This window comes from Saccoglossus kowalevskii, chromosome 13 (genome assembly GCF_978046115.1).
Source record: "Saccoglossus kowalevskii chromosome 13, keSacKowa6.1, whole genome shotgun sequence".
In the NCBI taxonomy this organism is placed as follows: domain Eukaryota; kingdom Metazoa; phylum Hemichordata; class Enteropneusta; family Harrimaniidae; genus Saccoglossus; species Saccoglossus kowalevskii.
In genome coordinates, this window is record NC_140653.1 from 31,802,577 (window position 1) to 31,826,930 (window position 24,354).

At 37.2% G+C, this 24,354-nt stretch overlaps 2 protein-coding genes across 2 annotated transcripts; one reads left to right on the forward strand and one right to left on the reverse strand.

Annotated features, from left to right (window-relative positions):
• Window positions 1–462: 462 nt before the first annotated feature.
• On the reverse strand, window positions 463–24,354 carry LOC100377514 (uncharacterized). Its single transcript, XM_078007694.1, has 11 exons — window positions 24,004–24,354; window positions 12,388–12,549; window positions 12,105–12,185; window positions 11,782–11,927; window positions 11,156–11,264; window positions 10,783–11,031; window positions 10,253–10,448; window positions 4,615–5,302; window positions 3,852–4,022; window positions 3,112–3,322; window positions 463–2,293 (listed from the first exon to the last, which is right to left on the reverse strand). Exons 1-11 carry the CDS (start codon window positions 24,064–24,066, stop codon window positions 2,108–2,110), a joined length of 2,262 nt encoding a protein of 753 aa, XP_077863820.1. The 5' UTR covers window positions 24,067–24,354; the 3' UTR covers window positions 463–2,107.
• On the forward strand, window positions 6,603–8,608 carry LOC100377367 (large ribosomal subunit protein bL34m-like). Its single transcript, XM_002732892.2, has 2 exons — window positions 6,603–6,750; window positions 8,164–8,608. Exons 1-2 carry the CDS (start codon window positions 6,686–6,688, stop codon window positions 8,453–8,455), a joined length of 357 nt encoding a protein of 118 aa, XP_002732938.1. The 5' UTR covers window positions 6,603–6,685; the 3' UTR covers window positions 8,456–8,608.

Here is a 24,354-nt window from a genome sequence, read left to right on the forward strand (position 1 = left end):
GGACATGCTTACAGACTGATTTAATGATTTTAGACAAAATGGCTGTCAGTTAGATCAAATCACAAAATAACAAAACTTACAGAACTATCTGTGAGGATAGTACTTCTATTCAAACTTTAATCTGAATCAGACAATGTATTAGTCTAGAATCAGCAGAGACATGAATAAAAACAAAATGGCCGCCAGCCGACCATTGATAGACTAAAAAACGGTGACATTTCTGACAGCTTTCTGAATATATATACACACAACATGTCTTGATTACACATATTTGGATTTTTAACTTGCCTCATTTTAAAATTCATAAAAGAGAAAGTTTGGTGATTCCTGTCTGTGTGTTTGTTCTACAGACATCTCAAAAAACATATTTGAAGAACCGGTAGATTTATTGCATTTACTGTGCTTATGCATAATGCTCCTTTTCATCACATTGCTTAGTGGGAATCGAACAGACTGACTCAGTTTTGATTTTATGTTTTTATTAGATAATTTCTTTAAAGAAATGACCTCACTGGTAAGCATAAAGTTTTCTGAGGATGCGGAAATGCAGAGCTGGAACTTCGATATTACACCCAATTTCAAAGCTATAATTTGTTTAAATTGATTGAAATTTTGAAAAATATTGAAGGGTATCGAGACATGCTTTCATACACTTTAGGGCCCTGGAAAAGCAATAAATTCATGACCTAAATACTATAAATGGGCAATGCAGAAACAAGATAAGCCAATGCGTAGTTCAGCCTGACATACTATATTGTCTGATTTATCAGGAACTGGGTACTATATCTGCTCAATTAGTAACACATGCACTTTCATAATTGACAGGTCTATTTATAGTCAAAATAAGTTTTATTTTAATGATCCAGCATACAATAAATAATTTTTGGTTTATGTGCACTTCTAATAGAGCAAATATGGTATTACAAAAAATACACATGCTTATGTAAATGCCATCATGGTTTCATTATCTGCACCAGTGAAATGGATTGAATCTCAATTCTCTCAAGATTTAACGTTAAGCTTTAAAGACTATATGTAGCATTGTACGATCTGAAACCACTTTGTAGGTCCATGACTTCAGCCTTCTCATCTGAATTTATTCAGAAAATGCTCAATGAAAGCTGTAGAATTCCTATTTCTGTCAAATTTGGTACAAATATGACTGACTGGAAGCTATTTTTAACTTGAAATTCGTCAAAATAGAATGTATTCACAACCATTTCTCTAAGATGATAGTCTATGATCACTTAGTGTGATGGCAATACATATTACGTTGCAGGTTTTGTGATCTGATTAAATATGGCAGACCAGTGGCCATTTTAGGTTAAAAAATAACTTCTATTTGTGAAAACAGTACACATATATGGTAATACAAACAAATTACAAAACAGTTCAAACAATAATAATTATGAAGTACACACTGGTTTGTGATATTCTGAAGAATCATGAATTAACATTGATATGCGTATGATATTGATAAACACCTGAGTTTTTGAATTTTCATGTGTAAATGTAGTGGATCGTGGCATGTCTTCATTGGTAGTCATGATAATATTATCAGGCTTAAGATATATAAATGTTTCAAAATGGACGGCATTCATAATAGTAATGTACAATTTTTACAAAACTCATCAGTAATTGGACTTACTGAACTTCAATGAACACAATATAAATAACTTCTCTCTAGCATGATGGTATTTCATCTATGGACTGTAATCGTGTCATTGTCAGTATCCTCAATATTATCTACTGGTGATACCGATAGATATTCAGCCAAATATTTGTTTTGCATTAAATCTTCAAGTCCTCCCCATGATTTAAATGGTCCAACACATAATATTCATAATTCATTAATTTTAATAGTAGACATATGGTACACAGTGTGGACATCAGCAAAGCGTACAAACTCTTGGCAGCAAGTAGCTATGACACCAGTACACTGATGCTGGTCACAACTGATTAATATTCCCAGTTAAACTTTGCAGCAAAATCAACATTTTATTAATACAGACTGAACAGAAGTTCTGAGGATTATACTCCGAAACAAGCAAATGTTACACAAGGTTGACAATGGCAGTGAAGTACATAAACACTGGCAGTAGTTCTATTAATAAATTGATTTAGATTCCCTTCGGCATGAGGATTTGGATAACACACGTCTTGGCGTTCTTCTTCTACTGCTCTCACCTTTGGTAATAAATTCAAGAATATAATTATTAACCATATCTGGACTTTCCATCATCACCATATGACCTACATCATCTATAATTTTGAGATCAGAACCAAATATCGTCTGAAATAGAAAAAACATTGTTAATGGTGACATTGAACTATGGTTTTATGCAGGTTTTCACAAGACACCTGATACATAATAGAGAACATAATTGACATTTGTCAGGTTTAAGATTGGGACAAAAATAGACAAATTTTTTGAGTGAAAACTGACTCAAATTTTGTCTGTTGGCTTCAAAATTCGGGTTCACTTCCAGAAATATTAAAGATTATAAAAAAAAGTGCAGACAAATTTGGGCGAGAAAGTCTGGTGGTGAAAAATTTAAATGAAGCAATAAACCACTGCCAAAGGTGGGCCTTCTACAAGATTTTACACAATCTACAACATACATGTATACACACACACACGCATGAATGAGTGGATTGTAAAATCAAGTTACGCTAACTTCAATTTTTATTGTAATTCTGAAACATGGAAAAAACTTTAAAGCATAAAAAACCATGTACAAATATGATATTGCAATCTTGAGGCCTACTTTACTATGGCTTCGTAATTAAAAATATGCTTTTGTCCAATCAGAACTACATATTTGAGCAATTGAAATGCTAGTATAATATAATGGGAAATAAACAATGGAGATGAGTTTCTGTCAAGTTGAGCTGTTGAAAATAGCTCCCATAAATGTTTGGATTAATGTGAATATTAAGTACAGCATTGATTTTATGTCATAAATATAATAAATTATGAGTATGTTTTCATCCAGGACAGGTTAAACTACACAAACCAGAATACATGATGATCTTGCTGGCTGGGTTACAAAACATGGGCATTTAATGATAGTGTTACAAAGACAAAGCTTCAATTCTCTCAGAACCTACCTCTTTCATCCAATCCACTTCATCCAAGGTGACAAATGTATCATTTCTTCCATGGATAAGTAAAGTGGAAGGAACTATTTCACTATGGTATTCCTCGTTACCTTCAATCCATATCTGACCCTGCATTGTTCCCCTTAGTACATATGTGGGTACATCAAATGCTTTCACTTTAATGTCCTCACTCAACTTGGAATTACGAGTAAATGCTTGCCTGTAAGAAATGAGTGATAGTCCTATCAGCATTAAATATGGCAATTGTATTGACTATACGATTTAGTGTAGAAGTTTGATAATCATATGCTGCTATCATGAATATTCAAATATATTCTGTGTTTCGCAAAACAGATCCAGTTTCATACAAAATAAGATACACATACATAGAAAACTCAAGAAATCTTTTGAAATTACTTGCATATAATTATCTGATATTTTAAAAGTAAAGTTAAATATGACTAATAATGAAATAAATGAATGGATTTTGTAAATGGTAATAATAAACTATAGAATGGAAATAAACCCTTCGTTCACTGTCACATGGTTAGAGTAAAAAAATACATGAAAGTCATTTATTGTGTTAATCACATACTAGTCGTCTCTCTGTATGTTTTGGGGAAATAGATATTAGACACTAAACCTAGGTGTGCATTTATCAACAAGGGTGTAGATTAAATCCCCAATGATGGAGAAAACTTGTTTATAAATAACACTAAATGTACATATGTGACTATATTGAAACTTACCCAGTGAATCTATCAAGGAGACATGACTGGATGCATGCTAGTATACATGATGGCAAACAGAACACATGACAAGATTCTGGATACAATGGTAATGGACCACCTCCACTGATTAAAATCAGTTTGGTTACTTTCAAATATCTCTCCTTTGCAATCTTGGTGCAAAATGAGGCTCTAAAGAACAGATAGAAAGTACATGTATGTATAATTTAATAGCACATATAGTAAAACATAGTTTACCTTTAATAATTTTAATAATAGGCTGTCCACAACAGTATAGGTCATTTCACTGGTCATTTTGTATATGTTTCCAAAGTCTCCTGATCATAGACTACATCCTGTCTATGTAATAACAGAATAATAATCTTGTTCTTACCAGTATCTAACAAAATTAGGGGAGTCATACTATCCAGAAAATATTCTATTAACCATTAGAGCGACATTGTCAACTTTTGGCACCATTTACAAAATTATTCTGTATAGTCTGCGTCTCTCTACATGAAATGTTGATAAAAACTGACAAATCTTTTGATCAAAATCTTAAAGCAATATCTGAGCATGTCTGTAAGTTCCAAATGATGATGAAATTTAGTAAAAATTTTACAAAATGTGAAAATATTTGTACTACAATTTTATGGGTGGGAAAAATATCTGCCACTCAAAGGGTTAAATATCATGCTCAAGTCCTAGAATCTCTAGAATCTCAAATGAATGTACTACAAACATCACCAGTGAAAAATTGAAATCATTTAGCATTTTGACTTACCCATAGGAATGGCCAACAAGAATATTCATCCGTCCATAATACCTATCAAATATTTCCAATAAATCTAATGCAAGATTTGTAAATGAATAGTTAGATTCATCACTTGGTGTTGCACTGAACCCATGTCCAAGTAAGTCTGGGGCAACAACATTATAACCATGACTGGAAAAAAAATGTAACTGCGATGTCCATATATCCGATGACCCACCAACACCATGGATGAAGAATATGACAGTGTCTGAGCGAGATTTTGTTAGCATTCGTCTTTGAGACTCTGCTGATCTTGGAGACATTTCAATTCCAGCAATGCTTGTTGGAGTCCTCCTTCCGAAGTCAGGGGAATTTGCATTTTCTATAGTTTGTATGTCTTTCACAGTTGATTCAGGTTTACTGCTTGATTCTAAAGTATTTGAAGATAGTTCATCCTCTGTACTTGTCTTTTTATTTGTAATATAATGCTTTGTGGGGTCTTCTTGTATAATATGGCTATCGTTGGTTTTCCTGTTGGGTGCTGAATTGTTTTCAGTGATGGCATTGATTTTCTGTACTCGTACTATTCTGCCTGGACGGATTTCAACCAGTTCATAAGTGTCATATGTTCCTGGTTGAGGTACAATTTTGTGATGTCTCCTGACACAACACTCATGGCTATTCATATTGGTCACCAGCATTGAATCAAAATTATCAACTACAAAAAAAAAAAAAAAAGTTATTTACCTGAGAATTCAGTTAAGTAAAATTCATTGAGATGGTTGACCTGAGTGATGTCATAGACTAGTATTATCCATGAAGCAAAGGATAATACAGCCCATGATGCCACAAGTGTCAACCAGGTGTACGAATAAGTGATATCAGATAAGAATCTTTTTATGACTTAGTTGGAGTGCAAACAAGATTGGTATGTTAATTGGACATAATGTTTAAGCATGTTGGTGAATGCGCATTTGCATTTACAGATGCAAATAGTTTTCAAAATCAGTAGAAATATTACTTTCCTTAGCGATATTTTTATAAACTTAATTGTAAATGTTATCCACTCTGAAATTCTCATATTACAGTCATAAAAACAGTACCATGACACAATTTGATATTTTCTCAATGTACTTTTCAAGCACACATATAGTGATGTTGCTCAGTGTGTGTATCATCATAGTGTGAAATATCAGTCAATAATATTATGATCACGTGATAATATATCAATTAACCATCACTACGAGAAGTACTACATATATACATTTGTATAAGTAAGCATCAGCAAATTTGTATATAGAGTGCTTCTGTACAGAATAGTAGGTAGCTGATGGGTAATGTTCATTAGTAATAATAGTATACCGCTATATCATTCCATTATCATTTTTTGTTTCGAGTCAAGAGCGCATCATGTGAAAGGAAAACTTGAATACAGCAATTGCCGACCCCTTAAAATTCTAAGTGATGCGATGTAATAACAAATAATACATTACTAAACATGCAAGCATAATTGCATTAATTCATACCTGTGGAATGACGTCCGTCGATTAATGGAATGTGTCAGCATTGCCATGACACCGGGAAGCTCATATATCCGCCTACATTTTGTTGCTGGCAACGAAATGTTTGACGCGATTTCGTTACAAACAGAAACAGACATCTGAGTATTAATCTGTGTGAAATGCATTAACGACTCATTTACCACACTATTCCACGAAATACGCATTCATTTCAGGTTAGCATTAGTGGACTAGCAATCACAACATAAGCATCAGTCTCTATCTGTGCTATTTTATAGACACTTAGGTAGTTATTTAATGTCGTTTCTAAATAACAATATGGCTGCTCTTTAATTCAATATTATCACCAACATGTTTGCATTTATACGTATACACAATAAAAACTATTGCTAGTATTCCCATTCACGTAGAGCTGACTGCTGTTTATTGGAACATATAGAAATTGAAACGCAAACGCGGTAAATAAAATACTAGTAATATTTTGATGGAGTTAAAGGGCATACTGTATATCGAGGTCAAAGGTCAAAGCAGTTCTGGTTGTGCATGTCGAAGAGTCTACCATCTTTCTGTGTTTTCACAAAATGACATCGATGTTGAGAAATTTGACGCGGGGAGTCGTCAGAGCATGCTATTCGTCTCTTCTTAGGTGAGTTGATTTCGAATCGTGCATCCCACGTTACCAGGATGGATGGAATTGGTCCATCAGTTTAGAAAGTACGAGAACGAATTAAGTTATTGTCGGTATCTACTAGGGGTGTCACAACACACGCCAATTATGGCCATGTATAGCGAGTTAGGCAGATACCCCCTAGACGTATTTATAAATAAACAGATAATTAAATATTACAGTCGGGCCATGAATTCTAATAATGCATTACTCAAGGAAGCTTTTGTGGTTAACCAAAACATTAAAAGTAAATGGTATCTAGAAGTAACATTATTAAACAATATCCAACAATATCATTCAGTTAACAACTGTGATACATTAACCTCGGCACAAATGAAACAAATTGATTTGGGCATCAAGGATTTATTTCTAACAAGATGGAAATGTGAGGTCCATAATGATAACCGCACCAAAGCAAATGAGAAAAATAAACTGAGAACATATCGGCTAATCAAATCAGATTTAAAACTTGAGCCATATTTAGTCAAGCTAAAAAACTTTAAACTGCGTAGTGTGCTTACCAAATTTCGTCTCAGTGACCATAGTCTCAAAATTGAAATGGGTCGTCATAAAAAATCCCATTAAACAACAGGGTTTGTGACATGTGTAACAAAGGTCTAATTGAGGATGAAATGCATTTGCTGCTGGAATGCAACAAATATGAGTTGCGTACCAAACTGTTCAATAAAGCTAAGGATATGATCACAGCATTTGAAAATAAACCTGCAGAGAAAAAAAATCATTTAATTGTTAAACAATGAAAACGTTATTATACCAGTAGCACAGTTCATAAGCAAAAGCTTTGAAGTCAGGAAGCAGGGTCTTACTTGACATCTTAATGCCTGTCAATTTAGTAATTTTACATTAGTTAGTAATTTAGTGATTGTATTTGTTATTTAGTATATTGTGTTTTTGTTTTTATACATATTTTTCTCCTTGTTCATTGTGACCATTTTCTTTCCCTCCGGGGATTGTGTAAGAGTCAATAAGTAAATAAATAAATATATAAATCCATGTGGGACTAGATACATTGTAGATCTATTTACTAGTACCCTAACTAGTTTTTTTGTTACCCTTTTAGAGACAAAGTCCTATAATGCATATTCTTGAACTGTTGTAAAATGTAAATAATAAATAATGTTTATTCCATGTTACCGTACTTGTGGCCTAAAATACAATAGTATATCATTAATTGTATCATGGAGCTAACATTTGTTCTAACTCCATGAATGATTGTATACACAGAACAAAATAATTCTGTTCGATAAATGCATTGTCTACATGCAGTTTGACTATGCAATGTGTGACAACTACCGCCCTTTAGTATACATTGAGAAGCGTATGCACATTTGCCTCAGTTTTAATATTGTTTCATATTTCTTTCCAAACTAGGATGCCTGGAAAATCTGGGAATATGCAACAGTCAAAATGTTTATCATTCAAGAGTTCACTGCCTAACAGTTCTGTTTATGGACACGCAGAGACTTCAGGCTACACCTTATTTGGAAATTCACTAAAATTGTGTGTTATACAACCATGCCGTACTAAAGCTAGAGGACACACCTACCAACCCAGTGTTCTAAAGAGGATAAGGAAACATGGTTGGCATGCTAGACTGAAATCCAAAAGCGGAATCAAAGTGATTCTGCGGCGCATGCTGAAAGGCAGAAAGATCCTTGCGTGAACCACGACAAAACATTTGTAGTTGTTTTTCCAAGAATTCATCAGCAATGATTGATCTGTATGACAATTGAAAACTATGGAATCATTTTCACTTTTTAAAAAAACAGTTTAGGTACACCATGGAGACAGAATAAATGTGATATTGACAACTTTATCTTGTATGAATTATTTATTTTTAATAATTACAAAGCACCTGATAATGATCTGCAATGAATCTTGTAAAACTAGACAATTATCTGTGATAGATCTCCACAATGTATTTACCGGTATATACACATCAGAAACCTATAATGGTATCAAACTAAACTCTCGTTGGTTTTACATCTTTGAATAGCCCTTAGATGCCATGCTGAGAGCAACAGAGTGATTTGTTTTTTCCTCTACACTATTTGAAAAAGTCTTGTCTCACTCCTCTATGGGAGATCTCTGCGCTATTTGCATTTAAAGTCTATTGCAAGTGAGACAAAACATAACATTTATAAATATGATGCAGCAGTGTATTGAGAATAGTTATCATTGACAACTAAGAATGACTAATCACCTTCACATCCATAACATGCATTCTTACATGTGATAACAAATAAAAAAGGAATAATACGTTGCAGCTACGTAACCTGACACTAATTCTAAGATACAAAACTCCCTAGATTCATGAAGCAGAATATTGCTGTGTATTTTGATAAAAGCACAATGAGTATAATATTTTACATTCTCTGTCACCGAGAGATTAGAATTACATTGACAAACAAGATTGGAAAATAGCTATCAAAATGACTATCAATACCAAAAAAACAAACAAATTTATTCTCGCCTCAAATAGGGAAAACTCGCATATTATCCATACCAGTGACTTAATCAAGACAATAGTTATACATATACACCTTTGTATTATCTAATCATACAGAGATTTTCACTGGAACTTTTCCAATGGAGTATACAATTTACCAGTTGTAAAAATAGTTTGATATACATAAAATCTAATTGTCAGCTGCAGTTACATTTCCCAATGTACGAGGAGTCTGCTGTTTCCATAAAAAAACTAAAACGCTGTTAAATTCAAAGTACCGGTATTTGGTCCACAGCAATCATTCAAATAAATTAGATTGGTGGGAGAGATTTTGGCATTTGTAAGTAGCTGTCCCCTGTCAGGATTGTGGTAAAATATGAGCAATAATATAATATGAAACCATCTGTAACAAAATTCCCATGACATAACCACATCTTCTGTGTAATCATGCATAAATCAAAATATGACAATTCTGAAATTACTTTAAGTCTAATTTCTTACAAGCATCTACCTTTTATTGGAATACTTTGAAACGATGAAAATGCATGAATTAAAAGAAAATGAAAAGTTTTTCTTACAGCTCCCAATGCCAATGTAGCAGACAAAAAACACATGCTATTCAAGACTTATTTTAAGCCTTGTGTATACTGCCATATTATTTGGTCACTTTGTATCATCCCTTGATATCACTGGCCCAGAATATGTATAACAAATGTGTCATCACAGGATCATATCACTGACCCCGAACATGTATAAAAAAATGTGTCATCACAGGACCATATCATTGGCTGAGAACATGTATAAGACGCATGTCAGCAAGTAAATCATATCACTGGCCCAGAATATGGTTGTGTCATCATAGTTTCATGTCACATATCTAGAAATATTAACGCAAGGGAATAAATCTGCTGCATAAACGGTAAGGGTTTTTCTTAGGTTGTTTTTGTATATGTAATATGAATATTTTGCCCATCAAGACCAACAGACTGATTTATACAAATTTTGACAATTACAAATCTTGGTCCTGATTGTTTTCGACCTGATTATTTTCTTCCTCTTCCTCCCCCTCCCCCTCTCCCTCTTCACTGTCAGTTGCTATGGCAGCCACAGCACCTCCTGATGTTGAGCTCTCGCCTGCTTTGGGGGAATCAATAATTGATGGATCTCTTGCACTGTAGCGAGTACCTAAGTATTGTCTGAGGTGAATCTGCAAATGAGATTGATGATTGAGTTATTTATTTTACTGGTAATAAATATCTGTCAAGTGATTGGTTATTCAGCATAAATATATGACAAAACAGAATGCTAACCTCTAAATATATAACTGGTCACATGACTGGGTTAAACCACGTCCTTTGTTTTCAGCAAAATTTTGGTGCCACTATTTGCCTATTTTTATGTATTTTTCCATAATTTTTTGATAATTTTCTACAAAATATACATAATTTGAGATTTCCACAGATCTTGATCAAAATTTCCAAAAAAAAAATTATTAAAAAACAATGAATAAAGATGAACTTTAAAACAATAAATCCACTGACCTGTAAATAAAGGTTGACTTCAGCACTTCTTGAGAGATACGGAAAATTTCCACCACTTTTTAGATGAGCTCTTTTAGCATTAGGAAAACATTTGTACATCTCTTCTTTGACTGTCATGGAAAGTGCACTCTCATCAAAAACGTCCATAACCGTGACGTCTGTATTTGATACTTTGTGAGGTTCCACATAGGAGTCTTTACAATTCAAGGTTAGTCTAGATGCTAACTGTGATTGTGTCAAACTGTCAAGCTGCAAATAAAATCAACATTGAATAAAGTCAAGTTCTCTTATATATAGAACGTCATAACTTCTTTGTTGAATTGCTCTCAATGTCATCAATTTAGTGAACAGATAAAGGAATTTAAAATGTTACCCTTTCCACCATGAAGTCAATGGCATCAGCCATATCACCATCAGTCAAATTCGAAGCAAAATTACCCATCACCATTCTCTTGAGAACAAATGCAGGTATTAACCAGAATCTATAATAAATGGTAATAATGACTTCAAATTGAATTTAATACACAGATGTTTTAACCTTTAACTTTCTGAACAACAAAGTCAACCTTTTTTTTTTCACAAAAATAAAATATTTTTTTTTTTTTCATATTTTTTCAAAAATTTCTACAAGACATGTAAGTAATGCAAAATTACGTCCATTCTGCCTAATATTAACAAAGACATTAACCAAAAATTTTGCAAAATATTGTCAGGAAAGAATTATAGCATTCAAAGGGCTGTATTCAGAAAATTACAACAGAATGTTGACCTTCATTTAGTTTTTTTTTATTTGGCTGTAAAACATCTTGTCATGTGATCATCATTTTTTTTTATCTAACAAGTTTTCAGTTCCTATTTCAAATAACTGGATATTGTTATTTTATGAAAAACTAATATAATTTTAGTTAGTTCAGGTTGTAAAATCTGTAAGTGAAAGTTGACTTATCATGGCACATGAGTCTAAGCTATGAAAAGAATTAAACATGTCAATAAACTTACGTTTGTGCTGCAAAAGTTTGTTGGAACACACTTGTATCAATGAAAGTATTGCACAATATTAAAGACTGAACTCTGGGACTCTTGTATGTATATTCAGCAAATTTTAAGGCCATATAGCCACCAATTGATGCACCAAATAAATGAACCTAAAAAAAAAATGAGAAACATAGATTTATACAAATGTTAGTTTTTAGAGAATGTTGCATTTTAACTATGCACTTTAATAGTAAAATGGCACAGATGTGTTTTAAAATTAGTATATTATTTTCTTCAATAGAGCAAACTATCAGATATGTCGGTCATAACTTCTCTTAGAGACTTGCCTTGTCTAACCCCAGATGATCAAGTAGTTTTCGAAATCCTTCACAGAATTCTGGAATGGACCAATACACGGGAAACTCCATCTTGGTTTGGAGAAAACATGATATTAGTAAGACTAGATTTATTATCCACAAATATTAACATTACATCTATGTTTATACAACTTTAGGCACATGTGAACACAATACTAATACATGTATATACTATAATAAGGTACAATTTTAGGCATGTATGAATACCAAGGCAGATCTGCAGTGCTACGACTAACTAGTGGCAAATACTTACTGCAATCACTCTATAACCCAACCCTGATAATGCTAATAGTTGCTGGTAATAAACATCTGCAGTGCCACTAACTGGTGGTAGACACATCAATGGACATTTGACACATCTTGGGCCAGCGTCATATAAAGTCCATTCTTTACTGTCATCATCATCTACAATCACCTTGAAAAAGATATTTTGTGTATAAATACCCGTAATATGAAAATATTCTACAAATGTTACAGACATGATACATTGCTCTATTAATAACACATACACTTATAAATGACGGGTCTATCTAGGGTCAATTACAAGTCATATTTTGGTTTATAAAAAGAAAGACTAGCTACGCTAGTTCTAATTTTTTGAAAGTGCCTGTGAAATGCCCACCCACACCTCCATTTTAGATCTGTATCCTACTGAAATGGACAGTTATTTTTTTGTTGAAAATGATTACTCATACTTTTTTTGAGAGAGAGAGTTTTTAGAAGTTTTCACAACAAACATTTATGATGGTTAAACGTTATGTTGTGGGCAGGTACAGTAATATGTATGTGGGGTATAGGATCTTTTACAGAATCAGATAACAAGTCAGTTACTTCGAGCACAACTACTTTATTCTGTGGTCCAAAGACTACTGCCTCATGTTAGCCTTGACATTCTGGCGGGTAATCTCAAGTTACATTAACGTGATAGGCTATAAACTATAATGTCATAATGTAAGATAAAGAATATCATACGGTATCCCCAAATATGTTAATCACAGAAATGATCTGTTCTCAACAATGTATAGACATCGTATAAGTATTAATTCACACAGTTCCAATCGATTCCAAGGTGCGACATCAGTGGACGAAAAATGTGAAATCATCGAGAAAAGGGTGGAATGGACCTTATCCTTACACCGTCATATGTAGTGTCCACTTTACCTCAGATTCTTTTTTCGAAAAACTGTCCTCATTCATGAAAGAACAAGTAGGTTTTAAAGAGAAGCACCGACAACTTAAACCTGGTGCAAAACCAACATTTTTTTAAATAAATAGATTCCGGAATTTGATAGTGACGTGAAAACAAAAAACAGGTAATTACACAGCACTTACACACTGTTAATTGTTTTCATTTTAGGCTAAACTTTTCTGAATTGTTCTGTGATTGGTGTTGAACGTTGAATTTACACCTCTGTTACCTTTACTTGCTGCTTGATCTGCGTAATAATTTATGGAATAAGAATCCGGCTTGGGATGTCAATGTAGAAAATAGAAATAGAAGTCAACACTTCAAATAACTACCATATAAGTAATTGTACAGTCCATATTTCGCATCTAACTCAACCCTATGTGACAAACTTGATATTATGTGTTCTTTATGGTCCATTCTTTCTCGACAAACAAGTTCATAAGTGGCAATTTAGTCAAAGATGAAAAAACTGTACAAGAAATGTGCCTTATATACATGTATCGGCAATGCAAGCTGACCAGCAGATTCACAGTCAATTCATTCCAATTCACATTCGTCCCACAAGTTGATTCGTCCCAATTCACATTCGTCCAACGATTCGATTCGTTCTAATTCACATTCGTCCCACGAGTCGATTTGTCCCAATTCACATTCGTCCTATTTTTTTTTTTTTTAATTATTTTAATAATTTTGATGTACCAATTGATACCATACTTGTTTTGATGAGTTTATGGCTGATATTGTGAAAGGTAACGTTTATTCCTTAGTACAATGTATTGCCGTCGGTGATTGGCTTAAAGTGGTTGCCGGCGCATTGTACGCAAATAATAGTTGTAGTAATCCGCCGTGTTTTGCGTGACATTCAGTTTAAATAGTTTACTTATTGTAGGTTATAAATCATAAGCCGACTATTATTCTATAAATTAAAACGAAACAGTATTTTATTATAATAGCTGTGTGGATGGGATTTCGGATCATTATTCATTATTTTTATTTGGGAACTATTTACTTGTGCCGAGAGCACTCCAGGGAGAAGACAAGAAGGCGAGATTGGCGACGCCATGCGGGAGAGTCACAGCCGAAAACTAGATTAAAATACCATGACAAATCAAGTCCGGGAGTCAACATACGCAGTACACCTGAAGTTATAGCGTTTTCAAGCTCACTTGGAAGAAGTTTCATCCTGTTTAAGAGATAAGTAAAAGGAATCGTCATACATCCTGAATTCTGTAACTGTGAGTACAACTCTCCGTTGGTGAACGCCCCATGATGCATTGCAAGGAGAGCTAAACATGGCCGCCTCCATGCTACACTAATGTGTTGTGCGATTGATTGAACTTGTCGTAAATCATTGAACTGACGTCCTGTTCTTCGTTAATCAGGGACCACGAGCAACCTATTCTCGCCTAACAACTGATTGCTGTTTCCGATGTCTGTCAGTAAATATGATTAATAAAATCCTTCGCGAATATCCATGAACGTGAAGCTACACTAATTCATTGGGTTGACAATGGCGGTTAAATCCAGGACAGGGAAAGCGCATGCAGCAGTTGATGGTAAGGCAGACATGGGAGGTTGTAAAGAAGCTCAGGACTCTATTGAAATAAAGAAAAATATGAATACCATGGCTCAAGCAATGCAATTGATGCAAGAGCAGAACCAATTATTAGTCAAGAAACTCGAAGACATGGAGCATCGCATGGCAGAGGTGGCAACGCAATCTACAGAACATTTGCAAACCAAGAAATATCAGACAAATTATCAGGACAGCCAGTCTTCCATGAGTGAAAGTCCACAGACCAGATCCATGATAGAAGAAAATGAGAGATTGAGAGCAGAGCTGCGAGAAACGCATCGTAAGATTGCTGTACAGGGTAAGTCAGGCGGGGGTAACCAGGGCCCTTATGGACAAAGGGGTAGGCAGAATCGAGACCAAACGCAGATCACATGTTACAATTGTGGAGAGAGAGACCACAAATCAGTTGACTGCGCTTCCCCCTGTAAAAGATGTAAACAACATGGTCATTCGTCAGGAAAGTGTTCGACAGGTAAAGGTAGGTTAGAAACTAAGTCTATTATAGGCCAGGCAAGGCCATGTGTGGAGCGAAACTTGCTTGTGCAAAGTGAGGGTGCTAAACCGATCGACAGCAAAGTATTGGGTACACTGAATGAAGAATGGGCCAAAATCAACGGCATTCAATGTTTGAGCATGATTGATACAGGGTCACAATGATTGGTGAAGCCTTTTATGAGAAATACCTGAGTGACGTGCCGTTCACTACCCTAGACGAATTGTTGGTGATACGCGGTGTCACCGATGACAAATTGCAGTATAAGGGTGTAATAGAAATAGATGTGGCGTTTCCTGAACGAGTATTTGGTGACAGTGGAAGTAAGTTGATATTGGCTCTGGTTGTCAAAGATAATGCCTACCGTTAAAGTCCTAATATAAACCGCATACGTAATAGTAACCGCACCCCCAATTCTGGCTTCGGGGGTAAAGAGTTCTTAACAAAAATTGAAAACTTGAAAAGTACCTATTACTAACCGCACCCCCAATTCAACAAGACCGTGACTGACTTCATTGTTTCAACCAGCTGTTCCAAAACGGCATTGTTCCTAATCCTATTCATTTGTTTCGACAACATGCCTAAAAATATTCACACCTATTTATTGTTCAGCGGTGATAAGACAGGCAATGAAACTGCTTTTGTTCTGGCGGCGACCTCTGTCAATACTCTTTCTGAATACGTCTGTGTTCCGTAAGTTTTAGACAATGAGCTTTTATCACCGTAAAAGTGTTAAACTGAGCATTGAAGAATAATTTATCTTTCGAAAACAAATAATTTCTTGATTTAAAAAAAAAATCATGCAGTTTTCCCATGGAAATCAAAGGCAAAAGATCGCACTACATTATCGGTAAATCTCTTCTGTGTTGCGTTCACCATGAGGTCGCTGAACTGTCATTAACATACATGTATTTAAATGAGCTATGTAATTTAGACACGTGGGCACTATCCAGCATTTTGATTGGTTAATTAGCGACTTGACCTATCCGGTCAATAATACGTCACGTGAGCATTCAAAAACATGGCGGATATCGCATCGGCTGTTTACATGTGACTGAAATCATTCACTTACGGGGAAACTAAGTTGAATTTTACTTGCATTTTATAACAATTCAACGAATTTATTTTTCGTGCGTTATTGTAATCACTACTAAATAATAATCACCAATATCAACACTTCGAAAACAAGTAAATTATTCACTTGTGAGCCGCAGCATGGCCGGATCGAGCTACCGTTATGTGGTCATTTGCTACTAAGCAGTGCATTCGTGTTTTTATTTGAAACTTCTGTTAGAATATACTTTTCGTTACCAAGAAAATTAAAAAAAATAAATGCATATTACATTAAAAATACTGAGTATTATTTGTATCATGTGGAATTTTTCAACATTTCGTAACGCCTATTTTAGAACCAAAATAAGGCCTTTCACTCTTCCCCGACGCCTATTCAAGAGATTGTATTGTTTTGTGCATGTGTTGTGGACAAAAAATGACAACGCCCATTTAGTGATTGCAATATGTACGTAATAGAAACCGCACCCCGAACTTGAGCTTTTGATCCCAATTTTTAAATTGATACATTGTAATATAAACCGCGGTTTATAATAGGACTTTAACGGTACACACTAAGAGTCCCTGTTACGGCTGGTACCAATTGGTTAAACCTGTATAGAGACTGTGTGCCCCAGAACATGAGAGGTAAGACTAGGCAGCGTATGTCGATGGCCGCGCGTGGTGCACTGCGAACCTTGGATGCCAGAGATAAATTTTGTGGCAAAACTGGTCATATGGGTACGGTTAGAGCTTCTCTGAAGCAACCAGTGGTAATAAAACCATCTGAGTCAACAACAATAAGTGGTTGCATGAAGTCTGGGCCACCAGGTGATAAAATTCAAGTATTGGTGGAACCAGATGATCGTCAGAAAGGATGGATGCTTGACACTATGGTGGCCATTGCTGCATGTGGTAGGAAAAAGTCTGTAGTTCCCCTCGTCTTGCATAATGAGTCAGCACATCCAATCATTGTCAAATCAGGTGACTTAATTGGGTCTGTACAGGCAGTGTTGGAAGTAGATGATGGCCTACCAAGGAATGCGCTTGCCCATCTGGAGACTGCCAGAGAACCAGAAAAGGTAGTTGTGACATGTGGTGGCCTGCAGTTTGACATGACTTCAGCACCTATTGATAATGAGCAGTTGCGTGAAGTCAAAGATATGCTTAACAGAAATCACAAAACCTTTTCCAAAAGTGACAATGATTTGGGTAGATGTGATGTGGTGAAGCATGAAATTAAGCTGAGGGATGAGAAACCAATACGCCAACCATACCGGCGAATACCTCCTGCCCTATATGATGAGGTCAGAGGTCAAATTAAAGGTACGTTAGAAAGTGGTATCATACGGGCTTCAAATAGTCCATGGTCGTCTCCAATCGTATTGGTTACAAAGAAGGATCGAACTAAGCGGATATGTGTGGACTATCGTCGACTCAACGATCAAACTATCCACGATGCCTATCCTCTCCCGAGAATAAAAGATAGTCTTAATTTACTCAGAGGCTCGAAGTGGATCTCATCTATTGATCTTAAAAGTGGGTTTTGGCAAATAGCCATGGCCGAGAACGATATTCCCAAGACGGCCTTCACCACACCCTTCGGTTTCTACGAGTTCGCAGCTGTCCCGTTCGGTTTCCGCAACACTGGAGCTACGTGCCAGCATGTTGTTGAGAAGTGCTTGGATGAGTACAACACGAAGATATGTCTTGCTTATGTGGATGATATCTTAATTTTTGCAGACACTTTTGAAGAACATCTGCAACGACTAGAGAAGGTGTTGAGGAGGTTGCGAGACTGCGACCTGAAAGTTAAGCACATAAAGTGCCAATTCAGAGTAAAGTTCTTAGGTCATGTTGTGTCACACAACGGGGTAGAAACATATCCTGAAAAGATAGATGCTCTGCGGACTTGGCCTGTATCTACTAATGTTCGAGAGCTGAGAACTCTACTAGGGTTTGCCGGCTACTCTAGGCGATACGTCCTGGGTTACTCAGCGATTGTTAGACCATTAAATGATCTGACGGCAGGTCAGCCATCGAAACAAGGTAAACAACGAAGTGCGAAAGTGAAAGTGCCTCCTTTTATCTGGACTGATGAATGCCAACGTGCTTTTGTGACAGTCATCAATAAATTGACAACACCTCCTGTGCTAGCATATCCTGATTATCAAAGGCTGTTTGAGTTACACACAGATGCGAGTACACTCGGATTGGGAGCGGCACTGTACCAAACTAGTGTTCTGAATGGGAAACATGTGTTGAGACCAGTTGCTTATGCGAGTCGGGGCCTGACAAAAAGCGAGAAAAACTATCCGGCCCACAAGTTAGAATTTCTTGCGCTCAAGTGGGCGGTTACTGAAAAGTTCAACCACTACTGTTATGGTAACCACGTTGATGTCTTAACTGACAACAATCCACTAACATACGTTAGCACTACAGCTAAATTAGACGCTGCGGGAGAGATGGTGGGCGGCTCTGTCGAACTATGATCTCAGTATTCGTTACCGACCCGGAAAGTTCAACGCAGATGCGGTCGCAGACGGCTTGTCTCGAAGACCACATGCAGAATACCGGATACCCGACCAGACGAACAACAGGTTCGAAGGACGAACATACATGGGTCCTGACCAGATACGAGCGGTTGGTCAGCAACATGAGCAAAAAGAAATTCCTTGGGTAGAGGCAATTGCAGCAACTGCTAACGCTATACCTCAACAGCTTTATGAGCCACCTGTGATTCCAGAGGAAACTGCGTTTCCTGCAATAACGATGGAAGAGTGGGTATGTCTACAAGAGGAGGACCCTTCTATTCGGCGACTCAGGTACTACAAGAATATTGGGTCACTGCCAACCAAGCATGAGAAGCAACGAGAGAATATGGAAGTACGGATCGCCCCGAAAGAATGGGACCGACTGTGTTTTCAGAAGCATGTGCTATATCGAATTCGTGTGGGAATTAATGGGAGAAAATATTATCAATTGGTGTTACCACATAGGTATCAAAAGGAAGCCATGATTGCATGACCACACCGGACACCTCGGCCAAGACAGCACTTGATCTGTTAAGAGCACGCTTTTATTGGCCTTTGATGGCGGCTGATATGAAGCAGCATATTCGTACGTGTGAGCGATGCACCAGGAGGAAAGACACTGCTGATGCACAGACCAGAGCACCATTGGTAAACATGACTACCAGTCAACCGATGGAACTAGTGGCTATGGACTTTCTGACTTTAGAAGAGTCCAAAGGTGGCATAAAAGATGTCTTAGTCCTCACGGACCATTTCACTAAATACGCTGTGCGATACCGACAAGAAATCAAACAGCGAAAACTACAGCTAAGCATTTATATGAGGGGTTCATGGTGCATTACGGATTTCCGGAGCGCTTGCACTCTGACCAGGGGCGTAACTTTGAGTCCCAGGTCATCAAAGAATTATGTGCCTTCACTGGTAGTCCCGCACGTCACCCTATCATCCGCAAAGAAACGGTCAATGTGAACGGTTCAATAGAACCATATTAAACATGCTTGGTACTTTGAAGAACGATCAGAAGAAAGATTGGAAAGCTTATGTGGCACCGTTGGTCCATGCGTACAACTGCACATGCCATGATGCAACAGGTTATTCGCCGTACTAACTTCTGTTTGGTCGTGAAGCAAGGACCGCGATGGATGTGCGATTTGGTATCAGACCGGAAGATAGAGCACCAGGATCAACATCTAAATATGTAGATGATTTGCATGAGCGCATGGAATATGCACATAAATTAGCTTCCTAATTTGCTCAGAAGAACCAGGTAAAGTACGTTTCGACCAATGTGTGCGAGATGCCCTCTTGAAAGCTGGTGAGCGTGTACTTGTTAAAAATGTGAGTCTGAGAGGAAAAATAAAGATCGCGGACAGATGGGAACAAAGTCCATATCGCGTTGTTCGCAAATTGAACCATGATGTGCCGGTATACATGGTTAGGAACGAACAGAATGGTAAGACACGCACTTTACATCGTAATTTGCTGAAGCCGTGTCTTGACCCATCAGTCCCAAGCTCGGTAGAGGCAACAAGGCCAGATAGGATAAGAAAACAGATCGTAACTGAGAGGAAGACACACCCAGCGGTGGCAGAGATTGGCGATGCCGATGAGGATAGTGGGGATAGCGATGGTGAAGATGGATACGTTGTATTGAACCCTTCAAGGCCAGCTTTTGAGCCACGCAAATGCTTACCTAAATATCCTGACCAAGCGGCAAAAGCGGATTTGTTCAAAGACGTAAGTGCGTCATCTCGAGAAAGCATTAAATCTGAGCTGGAAGAAACTAGTTTGGAGGTAGAATCTCCAGTACCGGTCGAAACGATAAAGCTAGACTCTAACATTGAGGTGTCTTCTGATGGGATTGTTTGCGGAGGATCTCAGAGGAGCGCAACAGAACATTCTGATGGTCATAAGGTTATAAGTCAGTCGGACAGTGATGGGAGTACAACGGACTCGGAGCCGGAGCGAAATGCAAGACCTTTGAGGAGGTCTACCCGAACACGTCGTCCACCTAATATGTATGGATTTAGCTTGAGATCTGTTAGACAACCGCCAGACGTACAAAAACTTGATATTGTGCAGTCTGCAGTGAATCTAGTTAAGCAAGTTGTGGCATCTAAATCATGTAGAAGGAAGAAGAGCTTTCGTTTTTAGTCCTTTGCATCCCTACTGCTACGACACGAAATAGGGCATGTATGCCTTTAATGTTATAAGCCTAATTGAATAACTATATTGATTCTTTTTTAAATTTAGGTAATGGATACAGGAATGTGTCCTGGTGGATAATTGGATTCCTGGTTTACATGTATGTGTGTGTCAAACGCATTCCTACATGTATGTATTGTGGTCAAAATATGGCAGTCTGAAGTCAAATATGAATTCCGGTACCAAGATTAATTGCTGTGTTTCTCGGTGGGGACGGGCATACAGCAGTGACAGCCTTTAATGTGACCAACACACACAATATTCAAGGTAAAATTGAGTCAAGGGAGACATACTAGAAGGATGAGCCTGTGCACGCATTAGGTGAGTTTGGGATATTTTCCCAATTTGGTACGGACATGCCAAAAATAATTCATGACGAGATATCCAGTGTGGTCAGGTTGGTATATGTTTCGCTGCCGGTAGGCGTGATGTCTTGAGGGTTGCGGTACTTTGTCCATGTGCTAGTTCTCTGGATGTATGCCCGCTGGGCATGAAGTCTGGAGGTGACACGTGTATGGTGACGATCCTTATGGAAGTGCACTGGAGAGTTTGGGGGAGTCTGTCCTTGCCCTCTAGAGGCCATATGGCAGGGGTATCTTTGGGTTAAAAAGGGGATTGGCTACTCGGCTTGCCTGGGATTCTGCCACTAGGGCAGAGTGACTTGGGTGACCTTCGTGTGAATTGTTTCGGCATTTTATTTCAGCTGAGCCTTATCGCCGTGCTGCTGGAGTGAAGCCATATGTGCGTGATCGGATACAGTGTTGTAGTAATGGTGTGCAGTCTGTCTCTGTGGCAATGTAGCAGTCTTTTGGAATGGGATTAGCCCATGTAGTAAGAGAACTTTCTCCTTGACTACTACCTATTTTAATGCTTAGTTTATTTAGCATCCTGTAGTGGCATAGTAGCTACTATCATTTGATTGGAGGTGGATGAAGTTTTAATTTAACGCTTTCAAGTTCTATACTGTTGTGTACTCCGACTAGCGCAGGTGAAAGGTCTTTCTCACCTGAAACTTGTGCTATCAGTTTGATGAATTAATTAAAACGAAACAGTATTTTATTATAATAGCTGTGTGGATGGGATTTCGGATCATTATTCATTATTTTTATTTGGGAACTATTTACTTGTGCCGAGAGCACTCCAGGGAGAAGACAAGAGGGCGAGATTGGCGACGACATGCGGGAGAGTCATAGCCGAAAACTAGATTAAATACCGTGACAAATCAAGTCCGGGAGTCAACATACGCAGTACACCTGAAGTTATAGCGTTTTCAAGCTCACTTGGAAGAAGTTTCATCCTGTTTAAGAGATAACTAAAAGGAATCGTCATACATCCTGAATTCTGTAACTGTGAGTACAACTCTCCGTGGGTGAACGCCCCATGATGCATTGCGAGGAGAGCTAAACATGGCCGCCTCCATGCTACGCTAACGTGTTGTGCGATTGATTGAACTTGTCTCGTAAATCATTGAACTGACGTCCTGTTCTTCGTTAATCAGGGACCACGAGCAACCTATTCTCGCTTAACAACTGATTGCTGTTTTCGATGTCTGTCAGTGAATATGATTAATAAAATCCTTCGCGAATATCCATGAACGTGAAGCTACGCTAATTCATAGCAACCGAATCAAGTCGTAACATTGGCCTATCAACTCTGAATTCAGAAGAGTCACGAACACTGTTAGTCTCCGCCGTGAACTACAATATCCAGTCGTGTGTCGTAATTTGATTTATGACGCGCGTGTTTCTTTCGTACTACTACTACATCGTCTAGAACACCAACGTGAAGCGTCGGCGAACCTCCTATAACAAGAACACTGACTGAACTCTCTCTGTAAAATCCCATGCTATTGTAGTGAGCTATTACATTTATTTGTATGATTTTTGTTTTGGATCTCTTGTATAATATTCAAGCTGATCAATACTGTGACCCTAGTCATTGAGTGATTATTATATTGTTATCATTTTATACCTTAGCTAATATTTTTGTAGTGTGTTACCATGGTTGTAGGCCTGGGTGATTAATAAGGTTTTAGCATTTATTGTAATTATATCACACTGCTAAGTGCTAACCATTTGAACCGGTTTGTATAAATTACATAGGGTTTTGCTCCTTCTCATATTTTGACGCATTGTCATTTGTCATTACTCACAAAGTACGGGTCAACGCGATTTGTATTGATTTTATTCATGCTCTATTTGTCGAGTGTGTGAGCAACCCCTACGTAGTTTGACATCCTGCATAGTCCAACATTGCTATTCCTTACCATTGACTATACCCGATTGTTAGTGCGCCCTCTATTGTAATTGAGGAATTATTGTTATTCTCTGCCAGTGTATACTTGGGCAGTGCATTCGTTATTGTGTAAAAGATAATACATTTGTTGAAGCGATAGATATCACTCTGTGTCTTAGTTTGTTGTATGTTGTGGTGCTTGTATGTGGGTGAGACCGACGGGACATCTGGCGAACATACCCCTGGTAAATTGTACCCGTGCTAGTCTATTTCGAGAGATACTTATATTGTCGTTTCATTTTGACCTCTCTGTAAACTGGTAAGTAAAATGATTTTAGGCGCGAAAACAGCAGCCATAATTCACAGGCACTTTAAATGTTATCGTGAAAATGTTGTTGGCTTTCATGGCTATTTCCACAGCAAACAGCGAACACTATCCATGATATTCATCTGTTTCTCACATGACGGTGTGTAGACGTTCATAACAACACTAGGTTAAATTATGGAGCTAGCTCCATGGTTAAATATTATGGTAGGTTAAAATTTAACGTTTGAGTGGTACGTCACATGACAGGACTAATACTTACTTTTTTCTGTGGAACAGTTGCCCGAAAACTCTGGTATTCCGGAGATTTTGCCAGTAATGACATGACGTGAATCGAGCGTTTTATAACTCAATGACAAATAAATAGATAACAAAACGAAACATAAAAATAGTGTCACTTCCGGGTTTCTGAACTCGCAGTATACGGCATCAATTATGTCGCATCACAACATCATATTACGGCTACAGTATCCAGTCTTCTTTAACGTGGTCACTCTGGTTATATTTCGACAATACTGTGAGGATATTAGCAAAATAACCATGCCATTCAAAGCAAAGTTCTTTTCTCCTATGTTTTAACCCACTTCCTAACTTACGTGACCCCGTGTGACCA

Coding starts and splice junctions, on each gene's coding strand:
- LOC100377514 (XM_078007694.1), bottom strand. CDS start 24,066: ATGTCATTACTGGCAAAATCTCCGGAATACCAGAGTTTTCGGGCAACT. Junction 10,449..10,782: donor AAGTCAACCTTTATTTACAG/GTCAGTGGATTT, acceptor TCTCATTTGCAG/ATTCACCTCAGACAATACTT. Junction 5,303..10,252: donor CAATCAGGACCAAGATTTGT/AATTGTCAAAAT, acceptor TTTTTTTTGTAG/TTGATAATTTTGATTCAATG.
- LOC100377367 (XM_002732892.2), top strand. CDS start 6,686: ATGACATCGATGTTGAGAAATTTGACGCGGGGAGTCGTCAGAGCATGC. Junction 6,751..8,163: donor TGCTATTCGTCTCTTCTTAG/GTGAGTTGATTT, acceptor TTTCCAAACTAG/GATGCCTGGAAAATCTGGGA.